This window comes from Pezoporus flaviventris, unplaced genomic scaffold, assembly GCF_033815535.1.
Source record: "Pezoporus flaviventris isolate CSIRO_AGI_PZ_B2104156 unplaced genomic scaffold, CSIRO_AGI_Pfla_v1 ptg000037l, whole genome shotgun sequence".
Taxonomy (NCBI): Eukaryota; Metazoa; Chordata; class Aves; order Psittaciformes; family Psittacidae; genus Pezoporus; species Pezoporus flaviventris.
Window position 1 is genome coordinate 11,572,578 of NW_026892585.1, and position 17,890 is coordinate 11,590,467.

General features: G+C 40.9%; 1 protein-coding gene across 5 annotated transcripts in view; it reads left to right on the top strand.

Annotated features, from left to right (window-relative positions):
* The first annotated feature begins 3,515 nt into the window (after window positions 1-3,515).
* GOLGA4 (golgin A4) overlaps window positions 3,516-17,890 on the top strand; it is a 54,690-nt gene continuing 40,315 nt past the window's right edge. For 4 of the 5 annotated variants that reach the window (XM_061464717.1, XM_061464718.1, XM_061464716.1 and 1 more), the window contains exons 1-3: window positions 3,516-3,630; window positions 9,420-9,515; window positions 13,433-13,531. In XM_061464717.1, coding sequence (XP_061320701.1) covers window positions 3,544-3,630; window positions 9,420-9,515; window positions 13,433-13,531 — 282 coding nt within the window. In that variant the 5' untranslated portion in view covers window positions 3,516-3,543. The remainder of the gene's footprint in view (window positions 3,631-9,419; window positions 9,516-13,432; window positions 13,532-17,890) is intronic. The other variant, XM_061464720.1, reaches the window with a different exon arrangement.

Sequence of the window (17,890 nt, forward strand, 5' to 3'; positions counted from 1 at the left end):
GGGCTAGACAAATGCTCTGATTATCCATTTTATTAATATTAAAGCTTTCAGGGTTCTGATCACAGCACTATAAAGGATTTACTTTACACAACTATTTCTCCTCATTTTGTAGGTACAATGAGGTGTCACAGTTTTCATTGTACTATCAGATAACGTGCTGTTGTTTCTAACCTTTGTGCCATAGTAAAGATCAAAATACTTCCTAACTGAAACTAATCACCTGTGCATTTATGTATGGTACACTCCCTGACTGCTTTAACATCAACATTAGTATTCTGAATTTGCTGAGCAGGAGTAAAACTGAATTTACTAAGAAATGAAGCATTCCATAAACTGTAAAGAACAGTAGTGTGTACACGTAAGCTCTGGACAGTAACTCTTGTTACATGATTAGTGCTCCTTTCTGCTTAGGCTGATTTACTCTATTACCAGTTCATGTTCATTTAATTTTAAACTAACTCCCTCAATGTCAAATACTATCCAGTAGGAATAATAGGAATATTTTGTAGTAGACATTTAACAGGATGATGATGTAAGGAAGAATTCAAACATGGCAAACCTCCTTTCCAAACAAAATATGAACCAACATTAAAAGGTTATCAGAAACACTATATATTGTGTCACTTTCCTTTAAGTCTTTTCATATTTGTGATGGATGATGGGATTGAAAGAACTAACTGCTAGCAAATTCATACGTTCCTCACAGAGTAATTGGAGTTGTAGGTGTGGAAAAGAGCACTGAAAGCCATTTTCATCATTTATGTCCATGGCTTTTTTTGTGACTTCAGAAAGCTGCAGGAATTTAAAGACAGCATTTTAAAAATCACATTAGATTGGCTGGAGGCTATATGCATGAACAGTTCAAGCATCATTAGCAACTAAGATAGTTACTGATTGAGATACTATCAATTATTTAAGTAACAGAGTGCTTGTAAAATGAACTTGAAGCAGGACTAGGTGGGATTAATTCAGATCCTGAGCAGTCTGAAACAGCTCTGGCAACATAAAGCTATCCAGCTCCTGCCTGCCTCTGTCTCTCTTGCAGCAGCTCCTGTACTCAGGGGACTCAGCACAGCAAGTCAGCAGAAAATCATTTGCTCTTTTGTCAGGCTAGTTTTCTGCAGACTCAACATGCCAAAATGACTAAGGGAAGGTCTGACAAGCACTGGAGCTAGCACAAGGCAAGGAATGGGACTGCAGGGATGTGTGAGCCGCTGTTGCTGATGATTAGAGAAGTCTAGACTGCTATGAAAACAGTGTCTTTTACATTTATGCTCTATTCCCTTTCCCACGGAAATACTTCAATGACTGCTATAGATTTCATTTGTAACAGGCTTTTATTCTTAATTACCTACCATAACAAGGGCTGTTTGCAGATATACATTTATCTTTCACAGACAGTACCAAAATGTCATATTTCTCTTGTCTAGCCTACGATAACTGGTGTACTTAAGGAAGACAAAAAAGAATGAGCAAATGTTCACCTTCAGCTACTACTTTTAACTTCGCAAAGAAATGAACTACGATCAGACTGACCATCTAGAAATAAGGTACTATTCAGTTAAGTAGAGGACTTTGACACCGTGTGTGTGTGTGTACAGGAATATAGTTCCAGACATTTCCGCCAAGACCTCTGTGGGGATTAGATTAAATGCTTTGTATATTACAAAATGTTTTCATCAAACTTGCCCAGGTGCTAAAACATTTAAAACCCTTTTAGGTTAATGATAGTATTTTATGGAGTTACCACATATATCTTTAGAATTCTTATACTACTGTTTAATGTGGGATACTACTTTGTATTGTCTTAGCACCACTAGACATATAGCACATAATATTGCTGTTTTGTACCACTTCAAAAACACAGACACTCATTGTCTCAGAGTTTCTTAAATGCCACCAATCTATATGATTAAATAATACAAATATTACTTCACTTTTTCCTAAAACCCAGGTTAGGCACCTCCCCTGGAAAAGAGGAAATGATTATGTACATTGGAATTTACACAACAAAAGACCTTGCTGCAGTAAAAAATGTCAACCTGCAGTCTGTTTACTACATTGAGTTAGTACTATTGCAACCCATGAACAAGAGTTCCAATTATTCAATTAATTAATCACCTTAACATGTAGTAACTAAGACTTTAGCGTAGAAAAATTACCACGTATAGTCTCCTTAGTATGGCACTGTATAGAAGACCACATGGTGCAAGGTAGACTTAGATTAGACATTAGGCAGAAGTTCTTCCCTGTGAGGGTGCTGAGGTGCTGGCACAGGGTGCCCAGAGAAGCTGTGGCTGCCCCATCCCTGGCCGTGTTCAAGGCCAGGTTGGACAGGGCTTGGAGCAACCTGCTCTAGCGGAAAGTGTCCCTGCCCATGGCAGGGGTTGGAACTGGATGAGCTTTAAGGTCCCTTCCAACCCAAACCAGCCTAGGATTCTCTGATTTCTTGCACATAGCATAATGTATTTCTAACCCTAATACAACATCAGTGTCAACACAGTAAATTTCAAAACAATCCCACTGTTGGAGAATGAATGGCAGCTCCTGCTGACAACTCTCTGCATCTCCATGGACAGCACTGAACATATGCACAGATCTCAGTCAACAAGGGCTCTAGAGCCATAGGCTTTAACCTAAAGCTGCCAAGAACATTTCCCCCTAGTTTCAAAGAGATAATAACAATGGTGGCAAATGCCACCTTTCCACAAATAGAGTGGATACATAAATTTATATATATAAAGTGCCTATCACCATACTGATAAACACTGGGAGGCAGTGGTACTGTATTTGTAAGCAATATACCTCATGTTTACAAATGGAGGAGTACTCATAAGGTTTTGGGGTGTACTAAATGAAATCAATGCGACCTTCTCCTAGTGGAAGGTGTCACTGCCATGGCAAGGGGGCTGGAACTAGGTGATCTTTAAAGGTCCTTTCCAACCCTAATCGTTCTGTTACTAGCGGACAGCTTTTCAGGCAGTTTCAAAAAGCATCTTTTACGCATCTTCTTAATCTGGAGTTTTCAGAAGCCCAAGAACCGATCACCTCAGTGGTAACAAGGAAGGGCTTACAAACCCTCACGGCGGCGGAGTGCACAGATCCTGCCACAGCTCCCTTCTCCCTCACCGCTGACTGAGCAGCGGTGACAGGCCCGCGGGCGGACAGTCCCTCCCTTCAGCCGGAGCTGCTCCCGGCCTAGCGCGCCTCCCCGGGGCGGGAGGAGGAGGAATAGCACCGGGCATCCCGCCGGGAAGTTTGTGCCTCGACGCACCCCGTACCGCCCGCGGAGCTCGGCTCCACGTTGGCCGCGCAGGCGCAGCACCGCGGAGCTCACCTGCTCCGCCGTTGGCGGAGGGGGGACGACCCAGGAAGGAGAGGGAGGGGCGGCGGCGGCTCCGGGGGCCGGGGCGAGCCGTGCTCAGTCCCACCGCCGCGCCCCTCACCCGCGCCGCGGGAGGCGCTGCCTGCCTGACCGCTGGCGGGGCGCACCGCGCTGCCCTCGCCGCCGGCCCCCTCCCTCCTTCTTTCCCTCCCGCCACCATGTTCAAGAAGCTGAAGCAGAAGATCAGCGAGGAGCAGGAGTCGCCGCGCGGGGCGAGAGGACGAGCCGCCCCGCTGCCGTCGCAGGTACCGCAGAGGGGCCGCGGTGCTGCGGGACTGACCGTAGGGTCGCTGCGGGGGGGGGCGGATGGGACGGAGCTCCGGGCGGCTCGTAGTGCCCGGCCGGGCAGGGCCGCGGTTCGCCCGGGAAGGCCTCGGCATCCCGGTGCTGGCGGCAGGAGGGTGGTGGAGCGTAGGCATTGGCTCCCGTGTGTGGCGGCCGGCCGAGGGCTGTGGGGCCGGCTCTGTCAGTGCCGGGCGGCTTCGCTGTAACTTGGAAGCGTAGCTGCGTCGTTAGGGGAGAGCCTCTCCAGGCACTGCTCAGGGTGTTCTTTTTAGGCGCTCTGCTAAGGCTAAAGGCTGGCTTCTGGAGGAGTGTGAAAACCACTTCTTGCTTGAACGCAAACGGTGCGAAATAGACGTGGAGCTCTTCGTCGGCGTTTGAAGAGTTACAGAATGGTTCGGATTGGAAGGGACCTTAAAGATCATCCAGTCCCAACCCCCTGCCACGGGCAGGGACACCTTCCACTAGAGCAGGTTGCTCCAAGCCCTGTCCAACCTGGCCTTGAACACTGTCAGGGATGGGGCAGCCGCAGCTTCTCTGGGCAGCCTGTGCCAGGAGTTTCTTCCTAATGTCTAATCTCAACCTGCCCTCTGTCAGGTTAAAGCCATTCCCCCTTGTCCTGTCCCTGCAGGCCCTTGTAAAAGTCCTTCAGATTTCTTTCAGGGCCCCTTTAGGTATTGGAAAACTGTCACAAGGTCTCCTTAGAGATTTCCCTTTTTCAGGCTAAACAAGCCCAATTCTATCAGCCTGTATGATGCTTTCCTGTGCACTGGATAATGATCCGGTATTGCGATGACTAATTATCTTTTTATCTCATCTGTATGTTTGTTCTTTCAGTTCCTGTAAGTCCCTTCTGTTTCCATCATTTAAGGGGCTAATCTGTGTACCTTATTCTTACTCTTTTATTTTTAACTGTGGAAAACCTGACAATGTAGGATAAAGCCGAGAGCGAGGCTTTTTGGGTTTTTAGTCATAATTTAACTGGCCATTTTTCTCTTCTGTATTTTCACAAAGTTATAATTAGTCTTGAATTCTAGAAACTACTGGTTTTAAATAATAATGCATATCAGATATGACATGGGACATGGGTGCAGAGTATCTATGCAAAAACTGTTGTGATGATTTCATCCATGTGTTGAAGCAGAATAAATGCTATCAGTTCAGATTTGTGTAGAAGGACTTTCACAAGTTAACTTTGTACTGTTAAACTCTGTGCTGAAAAAGGTGATACCTGCTTGTGCTTCTTTGGCTTTTTGCTGGGTTAAGTATCCTTCTCATCTTGGAGTCTAAAAGAATAAAACTGGTACAAGCTCTGTATCATGGGAGTGTTAAGCTAAGGCAGATAATTTGGTTAATTCTGCAAGTAGGCCATCAGTTGCCTTGGCTTGATCTGGATGTAATTTGAACCATGGGGAGATCTGACACTGCATAGTCTCAGTATTAGACCATGGTTTCGAAACTGCTGACATGGAGCTATGTAGTATTTATTTAAATGACTCGTTTGTCAAACGGGGACAGTATTTTTGGAAATGGATCTACTGTAAAGCTTTATGTAGCTTGTTGAGTTTTATTTTAAGCTTTTTCATAGTTATTAACCCTGAGTCTTTAGTTAGTGGAGTTAGGTACATTTTTGCCAGTGGCATATGTGATGAACTTTGAGTACAGTGTGAAGAGATTGAGCTGCAGAGCTTACTATTTTCAGTGAGCAGCAGCTAAATTCAATGAGCAGCATGCATGCGATATTGTGACCCACTTAGTTCAGGATATTCAGTGCATGTGTTAAGGGATTGGTACTTGCTGAAAATCAGCCTTGTGAATAAATTTAGGCCTGAGTGAACATGTGCACCCAAAAGTGTAATATACTGCAATCTTGATTTGATTGTGAAGATGAACATGGACAAGTTTTGTGAGACTTAATACAAGAGCTTACAGTAAACAATGCTTTCACCTAGTCTGCTGTACTGTGGACAGAGTGAATCATGTCACTCAAGGGTTGACATGAAGCAGAAAATGAGAACAGCTTTTCAATGTGTAAAATAGTTGTCTTGCAGCATTGCTTATTCTTCGGTTGCTCTCAAGGAGCAGCAGTGGGAAATTGGAGTTAAATTTGAATTTTAAAAGGAAAATAGGCAGCTCTGCTCACCCCTCATGTCTCATTTGAAAACAGGTTCTGTAAATTAGGAAGGAGCAAGAAGGTTTTGAGGCGTGGAAAATGTGCTGGAGTCTTGAAAAGAGCGTGGAATTTACTTTTGTTACCTTGCTTTTAGTAATTTGGATCCTTAAAATGCATTACACTCATTGGGTACTCATCATATAGATTACCATCTACTTTCTGTCAAGACATTTACAACCCAAATTTTGCTAATAGATCACATTTCTTAGTTGCATGAGGCTTTTGTTTGTCTTCATTTTTGAACTTTTCTATACTCTGTTGTAGGGAGCCTTCACTCACCATGGCCTCTCTGCTCTATTCTTACCTTCTGCTTTGAGACTAGAACTTGTCATTTGTACTCTGGTTTCTTGTGCCTGAGATTAACTTTGCTTGACCTAAGACTGCTTAAATCCAGAGGTGGAGCTTCTCAAGTGTAACAGTTTTTCTGAGGAGGCCCTTGTAGCCTTCGCTCTTTCATCTGAATGCTTAGCTGACTGGTGTTTGTGAGATTTAGAGTACCTGTGCTCTGCCCCTCACAGGCTGAAGAACACATCAGTATCTAACTTCTGGCAAGGAAAAATGCTGTTGCAATTCCACATGTCTCCTGGACTGATACTTGTTGAAGACGGTCACCTAGCAAATAGGGATGAAGAAAAGTCAGAGACATTCAGTGCGGTTTTGCATCAGTCTTTAATAATACTGACAGACCCCAAGGTCCCCTGAGTTGGAGGACCACGACTGTGGGAACAGTGACTTCCCATTTGTGGACACTGGAATTGTAAGGTACCAGCTGTATTGGCTGAATGTTCACAACTCCATGGGACCTGATGGGATTCATCAGAGTACTGAAGGAACTAGAAGATGTTACAGCAGGACCCCTCTCAGTCCTTTTGGGAGTCTGGGGAGGTCCCTACTGACTGCAAGCTATGCAGTGTTATTCCAGATTACAAGAAGGGTGTGAGGGAAGACCCAGGAAGCAACAGACCTGTTAGTGCAACCTCAGTTCCTGTAAAAATTACAGAGAAGGTCATACTGGTGCTGTTGAAAGGCATTCAGAGAACAATGCAAGCATCAGGTACAGTCAGCATGGGTTCACAAAGGGAAAGTCCTGTTTAATTAATTTTCTGTCCTTCTATGATAAGGTCACCTACCTACTGGGTGAAGGGGAGGTGGTGAATGTGGTTCTTCTGGGGTTTAGTAAGGGGTTTGATGCTCTCCCTCCCAGCATCCTTCTGGACAAAGTAGCATGTGGTATGATGGCAGGTCGTGTTGGACAGGGAGCCATGGTGGAGTAGATTCCATGCATAGCAAATGTCCTGGAAGTACAAACTGTATTTCACCCTTAACCAGTTCCTTAATACTACAGCTTCTAGGCTCCAGTTTTCTCTAGTTCTGCGACTCTCCCTCCCCCCGTTTTCCCACATTCTGTAATACCACGCTTGAACTTTTGGTCAGCCCTGAAGTGGTCAGGTAGGTGGACTGGGAGATTGTTGTAGGTCCCTTTCAACTGAACTATTATAATCTCTGTTCTAGAGAAGTGAAATCTGTAGAACCGTTAAGGGCAGAATGAAGAGACGAAGAAATGCGTTCGTCCTTCTCAACAGCACCAAAGTGGCGATGGTGAACTTATGGAAACTGTTTTTCTGCTGCTTGGTGAGGGCCAGAAGTGATCTTTAAATCACTGTGTCTTGGTTTAAGCCCAACCAGCAACTAAGTACTATGCAGCTGGTCGCTCACCTCCCTCCTTCTCCCCTCCCTGGGTGGGATGGGGAGGAGGATCAAAAGAATGTAAAACCCACAGGTTGAGATAACAGTTTAGTAACTAAAGGATAGTGTAATACTACCACTACTAGTAATGATAAGGGAAATAAGGGGAGAAGATACAAAATTAAAAGGGGAAAGGGAAGAGGAAAAAAACAAACACAATTGATGCACAATACAATTGCTCACCACCCACCCAATACCCAGCCTGACCTGAGCAGCGATCAGTTTCTTCCAGGAGATTCCCCACAGTTTATACACTGGGCCTGATGTGCTATGGGATGGAATACCCCTTTGGCTAGTTTGGGTCAGATGTCCTGTCTCTGCTCCCTCTCAGCTTTTTGTGCCTCTCCTCACTGGCAGAGCATGAGAGACTGAAAAGTTCTTGATCAGGGTAAGCACTGCTGAGCAACAACTAAAACACTGGTGTGTTATCAGCGTGATTCTCAGACTAAATCCAAAAGATAGTACTGCAGCAGCTCCTAGGAAGAAAACTATCGCAGTTGAAACCAGGGCACACTGGTACTGGGTTAGGGAGCAAGAACAAGAGAAGGAGAGTTGTTGGTATGAGTAGATCATTGTTGTTCCTCAATCCCTGTGAATATTTTTCGTCTTAAATTTTGCACCAGGACATAGAGCTTTCATGGTGAATGGTTTATTTGGTGCTAGGCGAGGTGTTTGACTTTTGAGTTGCATTTTCATGTGGGAGCACTGCGCCCACTTGGGTCAGACCTGTAACTGTGACTTATTTTGGAATAGTCTTGTGTTTTGTATGATGTTGATGTTAATTCATTAGTATCCAAACTCTACAAAATGTGCTTACTGATTTAGGCTATAAATTCAGTGTAATTTTCTGAAAAAAAAAAAAAAGTCTTTTTTGGCAATATCTTTTCAGTGGTCTGCTGCTCTGGCAATCATGTTTTATTACATCCAACTGTCATGTGAGACAAGCATATTTTGCAAGGCAGAATTTATGTATGCACCCTCAGTGACGGCACTGCAACAAAGTGTTAAAGGATTTGTGGTAGTTACTATTCTTTTTGGTGGTCGTTTTTGGTTTGTTGGGGTTCTTTTTAAGCACTTTGTTCATTCTGATGATACTGTAGTATATACCTAATGAGAGATGTTGCAAATTAGTTTCTTTGTACATGGAAGCTTGTTGATATTTTAATATTCAGTGCATTTATACTGAAATTTTATACTTGAATTTTGAAGTATGAGGCTGGCAAGCTACATCTGGGATGGGCTGGTGTGGCTTGCTACAGTCTCACTCAGTGTGAAGTTGTGAAATTTCAGGAAGAACAGGTTCATATAAATACCATAAAATGTGTCATTTTCTTCTGCTCTTTGTTTAGATTCATTTTTATAAGCAGGTTGTCATTTTTTTTCCTTCTTTTGTTGGTTGTTGTTGTTAATCTCTTAAAGGAATCAGATGGTATTCCATATGTAAGTGCTTGAATCCCTTTCAGTTTGTAAAACTTTTAAAACTCAAGCAGCTGTACTATGTTGCTGAAGTATTAGGAGGATTGAGTTTTGAATCTGGTCTAGGAGGAGCATGGTCAAATAATCAAAATAACCAATTTTGTTTCATGCTCTTGTAGCTGATTCATGACATTTTCTGCTCTAGAGCCTTTGTAGTAAGGTAGAACTCATCACAGACAGTATGTGGAACTGGTTGTTTTCTTTAAAAAGAAGATCTAGATGAGGCTTTACTAAGATGCTACAGTTAGTAGTTGTTGAAGTAAATTAGAGATGCTACAGTTAGTAATTGTTGAAGTAAATTATAATACGGAATAACTAGTTCTGGACTTTAATATTATTACTTGTTGATATATGTAGGTCCCTTCCAAATCCTCTCCACCACTTGGTAGAAGCAGCAGCACATCTTCGTTTACGGATCAGACTGATGAAGACTCTTTACCACCAGACAAAGAGGTCAGTTGAGAACTGTTTTTCTGTTTTTTTTTTAACTTAAAAAAAAAACAATCTAACTTGTGTCCTTGATCAGGCTTTTTTTATTTTTTCTTTGATTCTTCAGTATCACCATTTGCAGTGCATTTATAGATACAAATTGTCTAATTTTTAGGTTAAATGTAGGTACAAATAGTCTAGGTTAAATACTGAAGTGTTTCAGATAAGTAAACCAGACCTTTAAGCTGTAGTAGTTAACTCCCAGATTAGGAAACCTTTTAAATCCTCAGGTTTTAAAAGTCTTACCCATGAACTGAACCCATTGGGGTAGTGAGACAAAAGTTACATGCAGAGAGACTAACTTTGGTTGAAAAGTTGGGGGAATCCAGTTAAGTGCTCAAGTAACTTAAGGCAGGTGAGCTTAAAGGCTTAAACTGGGCCCTTGCGAGTGTTCCTAGTCGTACCAGTAATAATTACCAAAATTAAACACCACCCACACCTCTCCCTGCAAAAACCCACAAACAACAACAAAAGTTACATTATCCACCATAAAACATCATTAAAATCACTATCGGGGTGATAGGTAACCCTGACTAGCATCCTAGCATTAACAGAGGAGATAATCTGCCATCAGTATTATTTCATGTGTTCAGATATTGGTGGGTGCTACTGATGTCAGTGCTTTCTGTAGAGCTACATGTTGTCTTGTAGTGCTTCATTAGAGATATGTTGCCCCCAGCAGACTGCTTTTTTCAGACTACTTTTCCAGACAAACAGCAGAAGCAAAGGATTCCCCGCAGGACCTGCTGAGTTATGTTGGAAGAACTGTATGCTCTAAATACAGTGGTTACACTGAACTGATCAGAGAGGCAGAATGAGAAATATGGAAACAGAGTACTAAAGTGACTTCAGGTTTACAGTTATCCTTGGGCCTGGGGAGCTGTTATGAGAATTTTATTTCTGAAACGTATCCTGTAATTAGGAATTCAGAAGGTAGAGAAGCTGCTGAGGGGATGGAAAATCTGGTTGTTTTGTTGTTTGTTTTTTTTATAAGAACTGGTTTTACAACAAACGGAAAACTTTTCTAAAATGACAAATTTAAATGATCAAGACATGAAATCTCTTTTCTCCAACTGTTTCTTATAAATACTGATAATGATTAAAAGCAAATTGTCTTGGAAATCTCTTTGTTGGATTAGATTTTCATAAAATTCAGTTCAGGGGCAGTGTTACTGTGCTTTAAGAAGATACAGGTACTGCATGCTATCTCTAAAAATATATACCCTGATTATATGGATGCATTACGTCATTTGGGGGGGCATGTTTTTCTACAGTGTTCTCTTTTGACCAGGCAGATGTTTCATGTACAGAGGGCAGTGGCTTTACAATGGTCTGAAGTTGGACAGCATTTAATACATTGAAAATGTTTGTTTGAAGAGTATCATATGCTAAAATGCTCTTGTAGTACACAAATAATTGCTAACCCTTTTGATACTGAAAGCTAAGCAAAATTACAGTGTTCCATAGTTGTCTTGTATGTCCTCTGTCCTCCCTCTGGGATATTATCTCTTAGTATGTCTTTAACAGATCATGTTCTCATTTTTTTTAGTGCTGTAATATCAAAGTTGGAAGTATTGCATGTGAAAGCTTGAACTTAAACTCAATATTTTTAGAGCAAAATCAATTTCAGAGTGAATTGCCATTGTAAATGACAGAATTAGTCTACTCAAAGAACAGACTAAACAGTGCAGGTGAACATTCTTGCTTTGCATTCTGCAATGCTAAGGTTTTCTTAGTTTTCAAGATTCCAAAACATTCTCAGTGTTTAAAAATAACCATCAAACCTGTGTGCTCCATTCATGGAATACTAGGTAAGCTTCTTTTTCATGCCCACTTTTTTCTTAGCTTCTACTTTAGTGGAGCTGTGGATCTCCAGAGGCAGTGTTAGAGAAACTCATAATCTTACCATGTATAAGGAAGAAGCAGAAATCTGTCTAGTTCTGTGTTCTGTTCTTGCAAGTAGGTCATAAAATATGAGTACAGTGTTAGGCAAAAGCATATACTGGTAGTTGCATGGAACCTCTTCAGACAATTTGCATATCAGATGCTTTCTAAGTTAGTCTTGGTGTCGTTTGAAGCAGCCCTGGATGATTAAAACATGCTTACTTAGTGCTTCTGGTCTTTTCTAAGGAAGAATAGAAGTTTGGTTTTCAAACTGTTACTGCGTTGGCTCTCAAACAAAATTTGAGGTGAAATATATCAATCATATTCAGTATAGTTCCTAGAGTTCAAATAAGTGTCTGTTCTATATTATATATATTTACTTACAAGTTAGACCCATCTGCAGAAGATAACAAAACTAGTTTGGAGCCATCAGCTGAGAGCAAGCAGCTGATAGCTTGCTGTGGGTGACTTCCCAGTCATGAAGATCAAATATCACTCACATCCTCATGAGTGTTATGGAATTGACAGCAGAGCACAATATATATAGCTCTCCTTAGAGCTAAAGATAAACTAGCTAAGGTACTTTTCAGTCTCACTCTAGTACTATGTAATGACTCTGTTTTTAAATTAATTTAAATAATATTCCTTCAGTACCTTTGTTAATGTTGCATCTTTCCTGTATTCATATATTTAATTTAAAGTACTTCTAAACAGGCATTGCCATACAAAATTGGTAGTGGTTCAGGTATGTCTATATGTTTTTGCTCTCTGACATGCAAATTTAAAACTAAATTTTGGAGGCCGTATAACCTAGTTTGTATCTAAAGCCTGGATTTTATAACTCCTAATGGCTTCACTGGTTAGTAAGATTTTACTGCAAAAAAGAGGATAAATGCTGTGACAGAAGATCAGTAATACCATAGCCTTAATTTGGTGCCTGAGATGAAGGTCAGTATGGGGTAGGGTGTTCCTTTACCCTGGAGTATGTTTGGAGCAGAATGTTTGAAGATCTTAGTAGGATTTCTGTAGCAAGCGTCAAGTGTGCTTTGATGGCACTCTGGGGATTAGAGAAGGTTACTTAAAGGATTATTTACATCTTCACACATTGTGGCTGTTTCCAGTATGCTCCAGTCCAGTTGGATTCCCTGCTTGTCTAGTTTTATTGATCCCGTCACTGGCATAACACTAATGTGCAAGTGATATGTTAGACAGTATAGCACCAGATATGTTTAATGTTTCTGAAGCCATTGAGGTAATTCCAAGTGGGTTTTAGGCCACATCCTGAAGTGCAAGAATCCATTGTGGAAATATTTAAGTCTGCTTTATTTTGGCAGACTAACAGATTGTTCCTTGCCTTTTTTCCAGGGATATGTGAATAATTTTTAGTGACGTTTAATACCCTTTTCCCCACCCCCAAGTTCACTAGATTAGCTAGTTTTAAAGCCTTACTTAATAAGTGATTACAGAAATTAAAAAGTGCAGATAAAAACACATGTATGTCTTGGAAAGCATTAGGTAGTATAATTATAGGACTCATTAAACAGCTGTGCCTATAATCTAGCTGTAAAGATGCAGCAGGTAGTGATCTGCTGGTGTAACAAAAATACTGTGAGCAAGTACTTAAATATTTTAATCATTGGGTACCCAGCATCTGCGAATGGAGGATGAACTCACTAATGAGAAGATGCAGCCATACTGCTCTTGCACCATGACTGGGTAGATTCTGCTGTTGGTACCTATTTGAAGCATGAAACTTCTTGGCTACTGGGGAGGAAATATCTTGCAATTTCATTTTAATACAGTGTATTTTGGCTGTTCTAAAATGATCTAATGCATATTTTCTGGTTATGTTCTGCCTTTATCGATATCTCTTGTCTTGTAAATGGCTGTATTGTGATATTTTGAACAGTGTGGAAAAACCAAGTGAAATCGTGCAACGTTCATGACCTTATTACTTGATTTATTTTCGTTTTCCTACTTTTTGCATTGAATGACAGCTGCTAGCCGGGATGATAGCAGAACCTGCTTTTCTCTCTGAGTATACTATCTTTGCTTTGGATCCCACCAAACAGCCTAAGCCACAGAGTGACAGTGTGGTGAGTCCTCCCACCCCTCTTAGTGATGCCTTTAGCAGGGGGAGGAGAATACTGTACTAGATGGCAAACCTAGTGTTGCTTGTGGCTTGTTCTCACAAAGGCATCTTAACTACTCTGTTGCTAACCCTGCACTAAATTTCACAGAGGTAGTACCTGATTAGCTCCTGGCTGGTGTGCTGTATGATGTGAATTTATTGTAATATCAAAAAATTAACACGTTTTCTGTTACACAGGTAACCAACACAATTTAATTGTTGCACAAGTTTGTACATTTGTTGCATAGAATTCATTAATGCCACAAAAAGTCTTCCTTTTTGTTTTTATCTATGTCTGTATGTATTTCAAGAAAATGGATATGAAAAATACTGAGATTGATTTGTCTTTTCTTTGATTTGTCTTTGAAAATTACCTGTCTTTTTTTGCTGTGTTCTGTGAAAGCCTCACAATGTCATTTACTACGAATGGTAGCAGGAAATAATTATCTCACATAGACTCTGAAATTCATTTACTCCTAGTTCATGATGTGGCATCTATTATTGTGAGGATAAATATTCTCTTTTTTTAATAATTAGATTTTAAGTATGTATTTCTTTGCCTAGTGATGTTGTTTTCCTAGAATGGTTTGGGTTTGACAGGACCTTACAGCTCATCCAGTTCCAACCCCCCTGCCACGAGCGGGGATGCCTTTCACTAGACCAGGTTGCTTTTCATAGTATACAAGTGAAGAAACTCCGTGAGAACAAGTGGAGAAATAGCCAGCATGGAGAGGAAAGCAGCCTTCTTTCTAACATACACACATACAGAGGTGTATTCTCCTTATTGTCACAGGACTGGGATGGCATCTTTCACATACTTCAGAGGCATGGCCTTCCCTTCCTGAGTCTGTAGTGATTCGGAACACAGTGTTTTTTACAGTCCCAGCTCATCCTTATGCTTCATGATTACTTTGCTTTTCCAGTTTATTAAGTGCTTTTTTTTGCTGCTGGTGCAGAGGCTGAAAATGACAAGTCACTGGAAGCTGTAACAGGAGAGAAATTTGATAAGCAGATGGACACAGAACAACACACCATGCTGTGTTGGACTTCTCAAGCTAAGCAAGATTGGCTTAAAACAGTGATTAAAAAGGTGATCTGTGGAAAGTCTTCATTTGTTGTAAAGGGTTGTGCTTGTTTAGAGCATGTCCTTAAGCACAAAGTCATTAGTAGCTCAGTTGTGGTGTTCTCAAGATTGAGCTTTTTGATGGGGAGCAAAGTGGACTTTCAGACTGTGCCAAAACCTGTAGTTCTGAAATAGTATCCAGATCTTTTTATTTTATCTTTCTTCAGTTCTGGATATTTTGGCCATGTTCCAGGTGTAGTGGTCACTACTTAAAGTTCCACTGCTAATTTAGCTAAGCTTTTCTACACTTAGAGCAGTAAGCACTTTTGGGTTGTTTTTCACTACGTAATATAGCTAGTACATTTACATTCTGAAAAATATATTTCTGTGAATGCTCAAGTGTTGTCTATGTGCTATCTTTTAGTATATACTTTAGTGGCAGGAATTACTGACTTGTACATTTATGATACAAGGCTCCATACATAGCAAATAATTTAACTGTATGTGAGTGATCACACATCACTGCAAATGCTGTGTAGTCCAAAAGAATGAGCAGCATAGAGAAGTGGCTGTAATTGTGGAGGTTTTGGCATAGATGAATTTAGTATAACCTCTTCACTAACTAAGCTGCATGGGGTTTGTTGCATGAATAAACAGTTTGAATAGTCTTGGTCAGAAGGGTTTTTGAAAGGAAAGTGAGGAAAGAAAATAAGTACTAAGCTATTCATCCTTCCTTTGTAATTTACTCAGTTTTGGAATACCCAGGAAGGAAGGAGAACAGTTTTAAACATTTTGTTTTTAAATGCAGACTTCTAAGCTTTCACTCTTTAGACTTACGAATCTATTTATACCTTTGAGAAATAAATAAGTTGAATTAGCTTGCATTTCAGAAATAGGGAATTAAGGAAGCACAAGTTGAGCGAACCTACTTAAAAAGGGCTTTTAGAGAATATGCAGACTGAAAGATTGGGGAAAAAATGGGATTATAATACTTGATCTTCTTGATCTTAGCAAAGGACGTTCAGTTCTGAGGGCTGAAAAGTGGTTTTGGACTTTTGTACTTAAAATGTACATAAAATGTTGGCAATGTGAGGATCATAGAATCATAGAGTGCCAGGTTGGAAGGGACCTGAAGGGTCATCTGGTCCAACCTTTCTTGGCAAAAGTACAGTCTAGACAAGTTGTCCCAGCATCCTGTCCATTTGAATATTAGAAGTATCCAGTATTGGAGAATCCACTGCTTCCTTGGGGAGATTATTCCAGTGACTGACTGTTCTCATTGTGAAGAGTTTTCTTCTTGCATCCAGTTGGAATCTTCCCGGGAGAACATGGTGATCAAGTCTCCCCTGAGCCTTCTTTTCTCGAGGCCAAGCAAAACCATCTCTCTCAGCGTTTCCTCACACAGCTTCTCACTCCCTGGATCATCTTTGTGGCCCTTCTCTGGACTGTCTCTGGACTGCAAAACCATCTCTCTCAGCCTTTCCTCACACAGCTTCTCACTCCCTGGATCATCTTTGTGGCCCTTCTTTGGACTGTCTCCAGCCTGTCCTCATCTTTTTGCATAGCAGGGACCAAAACTGAACACAGTATTCCAGGCGTGGCCTGACAAGCCCAAGCAAGAGTGGGATAATGACTTTATCTCTGCTGGCCATGCCCTTGTTGATGTAACCTGGCATCCTATTGGCTTTATCACAGCTGTATGCTGTTCACTTACATTGAGCTTGTTGTCCAGCAGGACCCCCAGGTCCCTTTCCACAGAGATGCTAAGTATATTCTGACATGCGCTGCAGTCTTCGGCTGTGTTTACCCAGGTGCAAGACCTTACACTTGTCTTTGTTGAGCTTTATAATGTTCTTACTAGCCCACTCTTCCAGCCTGTCCAGGTCTTCCTGCACGGTGGCTTTCCCTTCCAAAATGTCCACTTCCCCACTCAGTTTAGTGTCATTCTTGAAGTCCGGTGGCAAACTCCATCAGAGTTTACTTGATCCCATCTTCCAGATCAGATATTAGTGGTGGATGTTTTGTGGGTTTGTGGAAAACAGACTTCTGTTGGTTTACAGAAACCCTGATGTAACTCTGCTGAGTTTAAGACTTTCAAAGCACTAGCCTGTGCTCTGAGATTCTAGTTTTGCTGAAACAGCTCTTAAGGTTTATGAAAGGTTTTAAGCTCTTCAAAGCCTCTTGAATCCATGCTTACATGTAGCAACTTCCCTTTGTGCTTACCCTTCACAGTTTGGACACCAGAATATGATCCTTTGCCTTAAGGCCCTAAGTCGCAGCACAGTGATTTAGAATTGTAGCAGCTAGATACTTGTACTAGTCCAGTTTTTATATGAAAGATTACCAGTGTATCCCTTTTATGATTTATGACAATAGAAAGTCTAATCCCCAACATAGGCTCTATTTTTATTCACAGAGATTGAATGCAAAGAATAGGAAAATTTTAAAAGTGGTGATTTTAGTTTTAGTTTTTAAATGGTATTTTTTTTAGGGTTCTTCATAGATCCTGAAATGGCAGCTTTTTAAGGATCTTAACAGAAAAGAACAGCATCCATGGTTTTCATAAACACCTTATTAGGTTTAATAAACCCACTTAATCTTGTATTTTAAAATATATCTTAAGTATTATTAAATTATTCTTCTGAATTAGAGGTATAAACCTTCAATAGTTTCCTTTAGTACTTTCTGTGGGTATCAGAATATATGATTTTTGAAAGAAGTGTGTGTAGTTAGTTTGTAAATCTTGGTATTTTTCTTCCTCTGTTGTCAGTCCAGCACTAGCATGGTAGATGCTTTGTAAACTATAAAGCAGAAGATAAATTTTTATTTGGATTATCCTTATTATTAACCTTCCAGTTAGGAAATGAGAAATGAACAGGTATTGGAACTGAGAATAAAATGTAGGAGGGCTTTAGTCTAAAACCTAGTAAGAGCTCTTAATCCACGAGGAATAAATCCACTCAGCAGGATGGTGCTCTGAAGCAGAATGCAGATTTTGTTCAAGCCAGCTGAAGCACGATTTCAAACCCAAGCAGAGTTCTTGTATGGCTGGTTATTACTCTTTGCCTGGGTGACTGCTTATTTCCCTGCCTGCCTTCACTGTCTGGATTTCTCTTTCTACTGCGATTTCATGAAGTGTGCTCCATGTCACACCTTTCTGAAGCCCTTTTACACTGAATCATTCCTCTTCTACATTTATGCTTATGGATGCTTACCTGTGTGTCCACAGAGAGCAGAAGCTGTGGGTGTAATTGTGTAGCA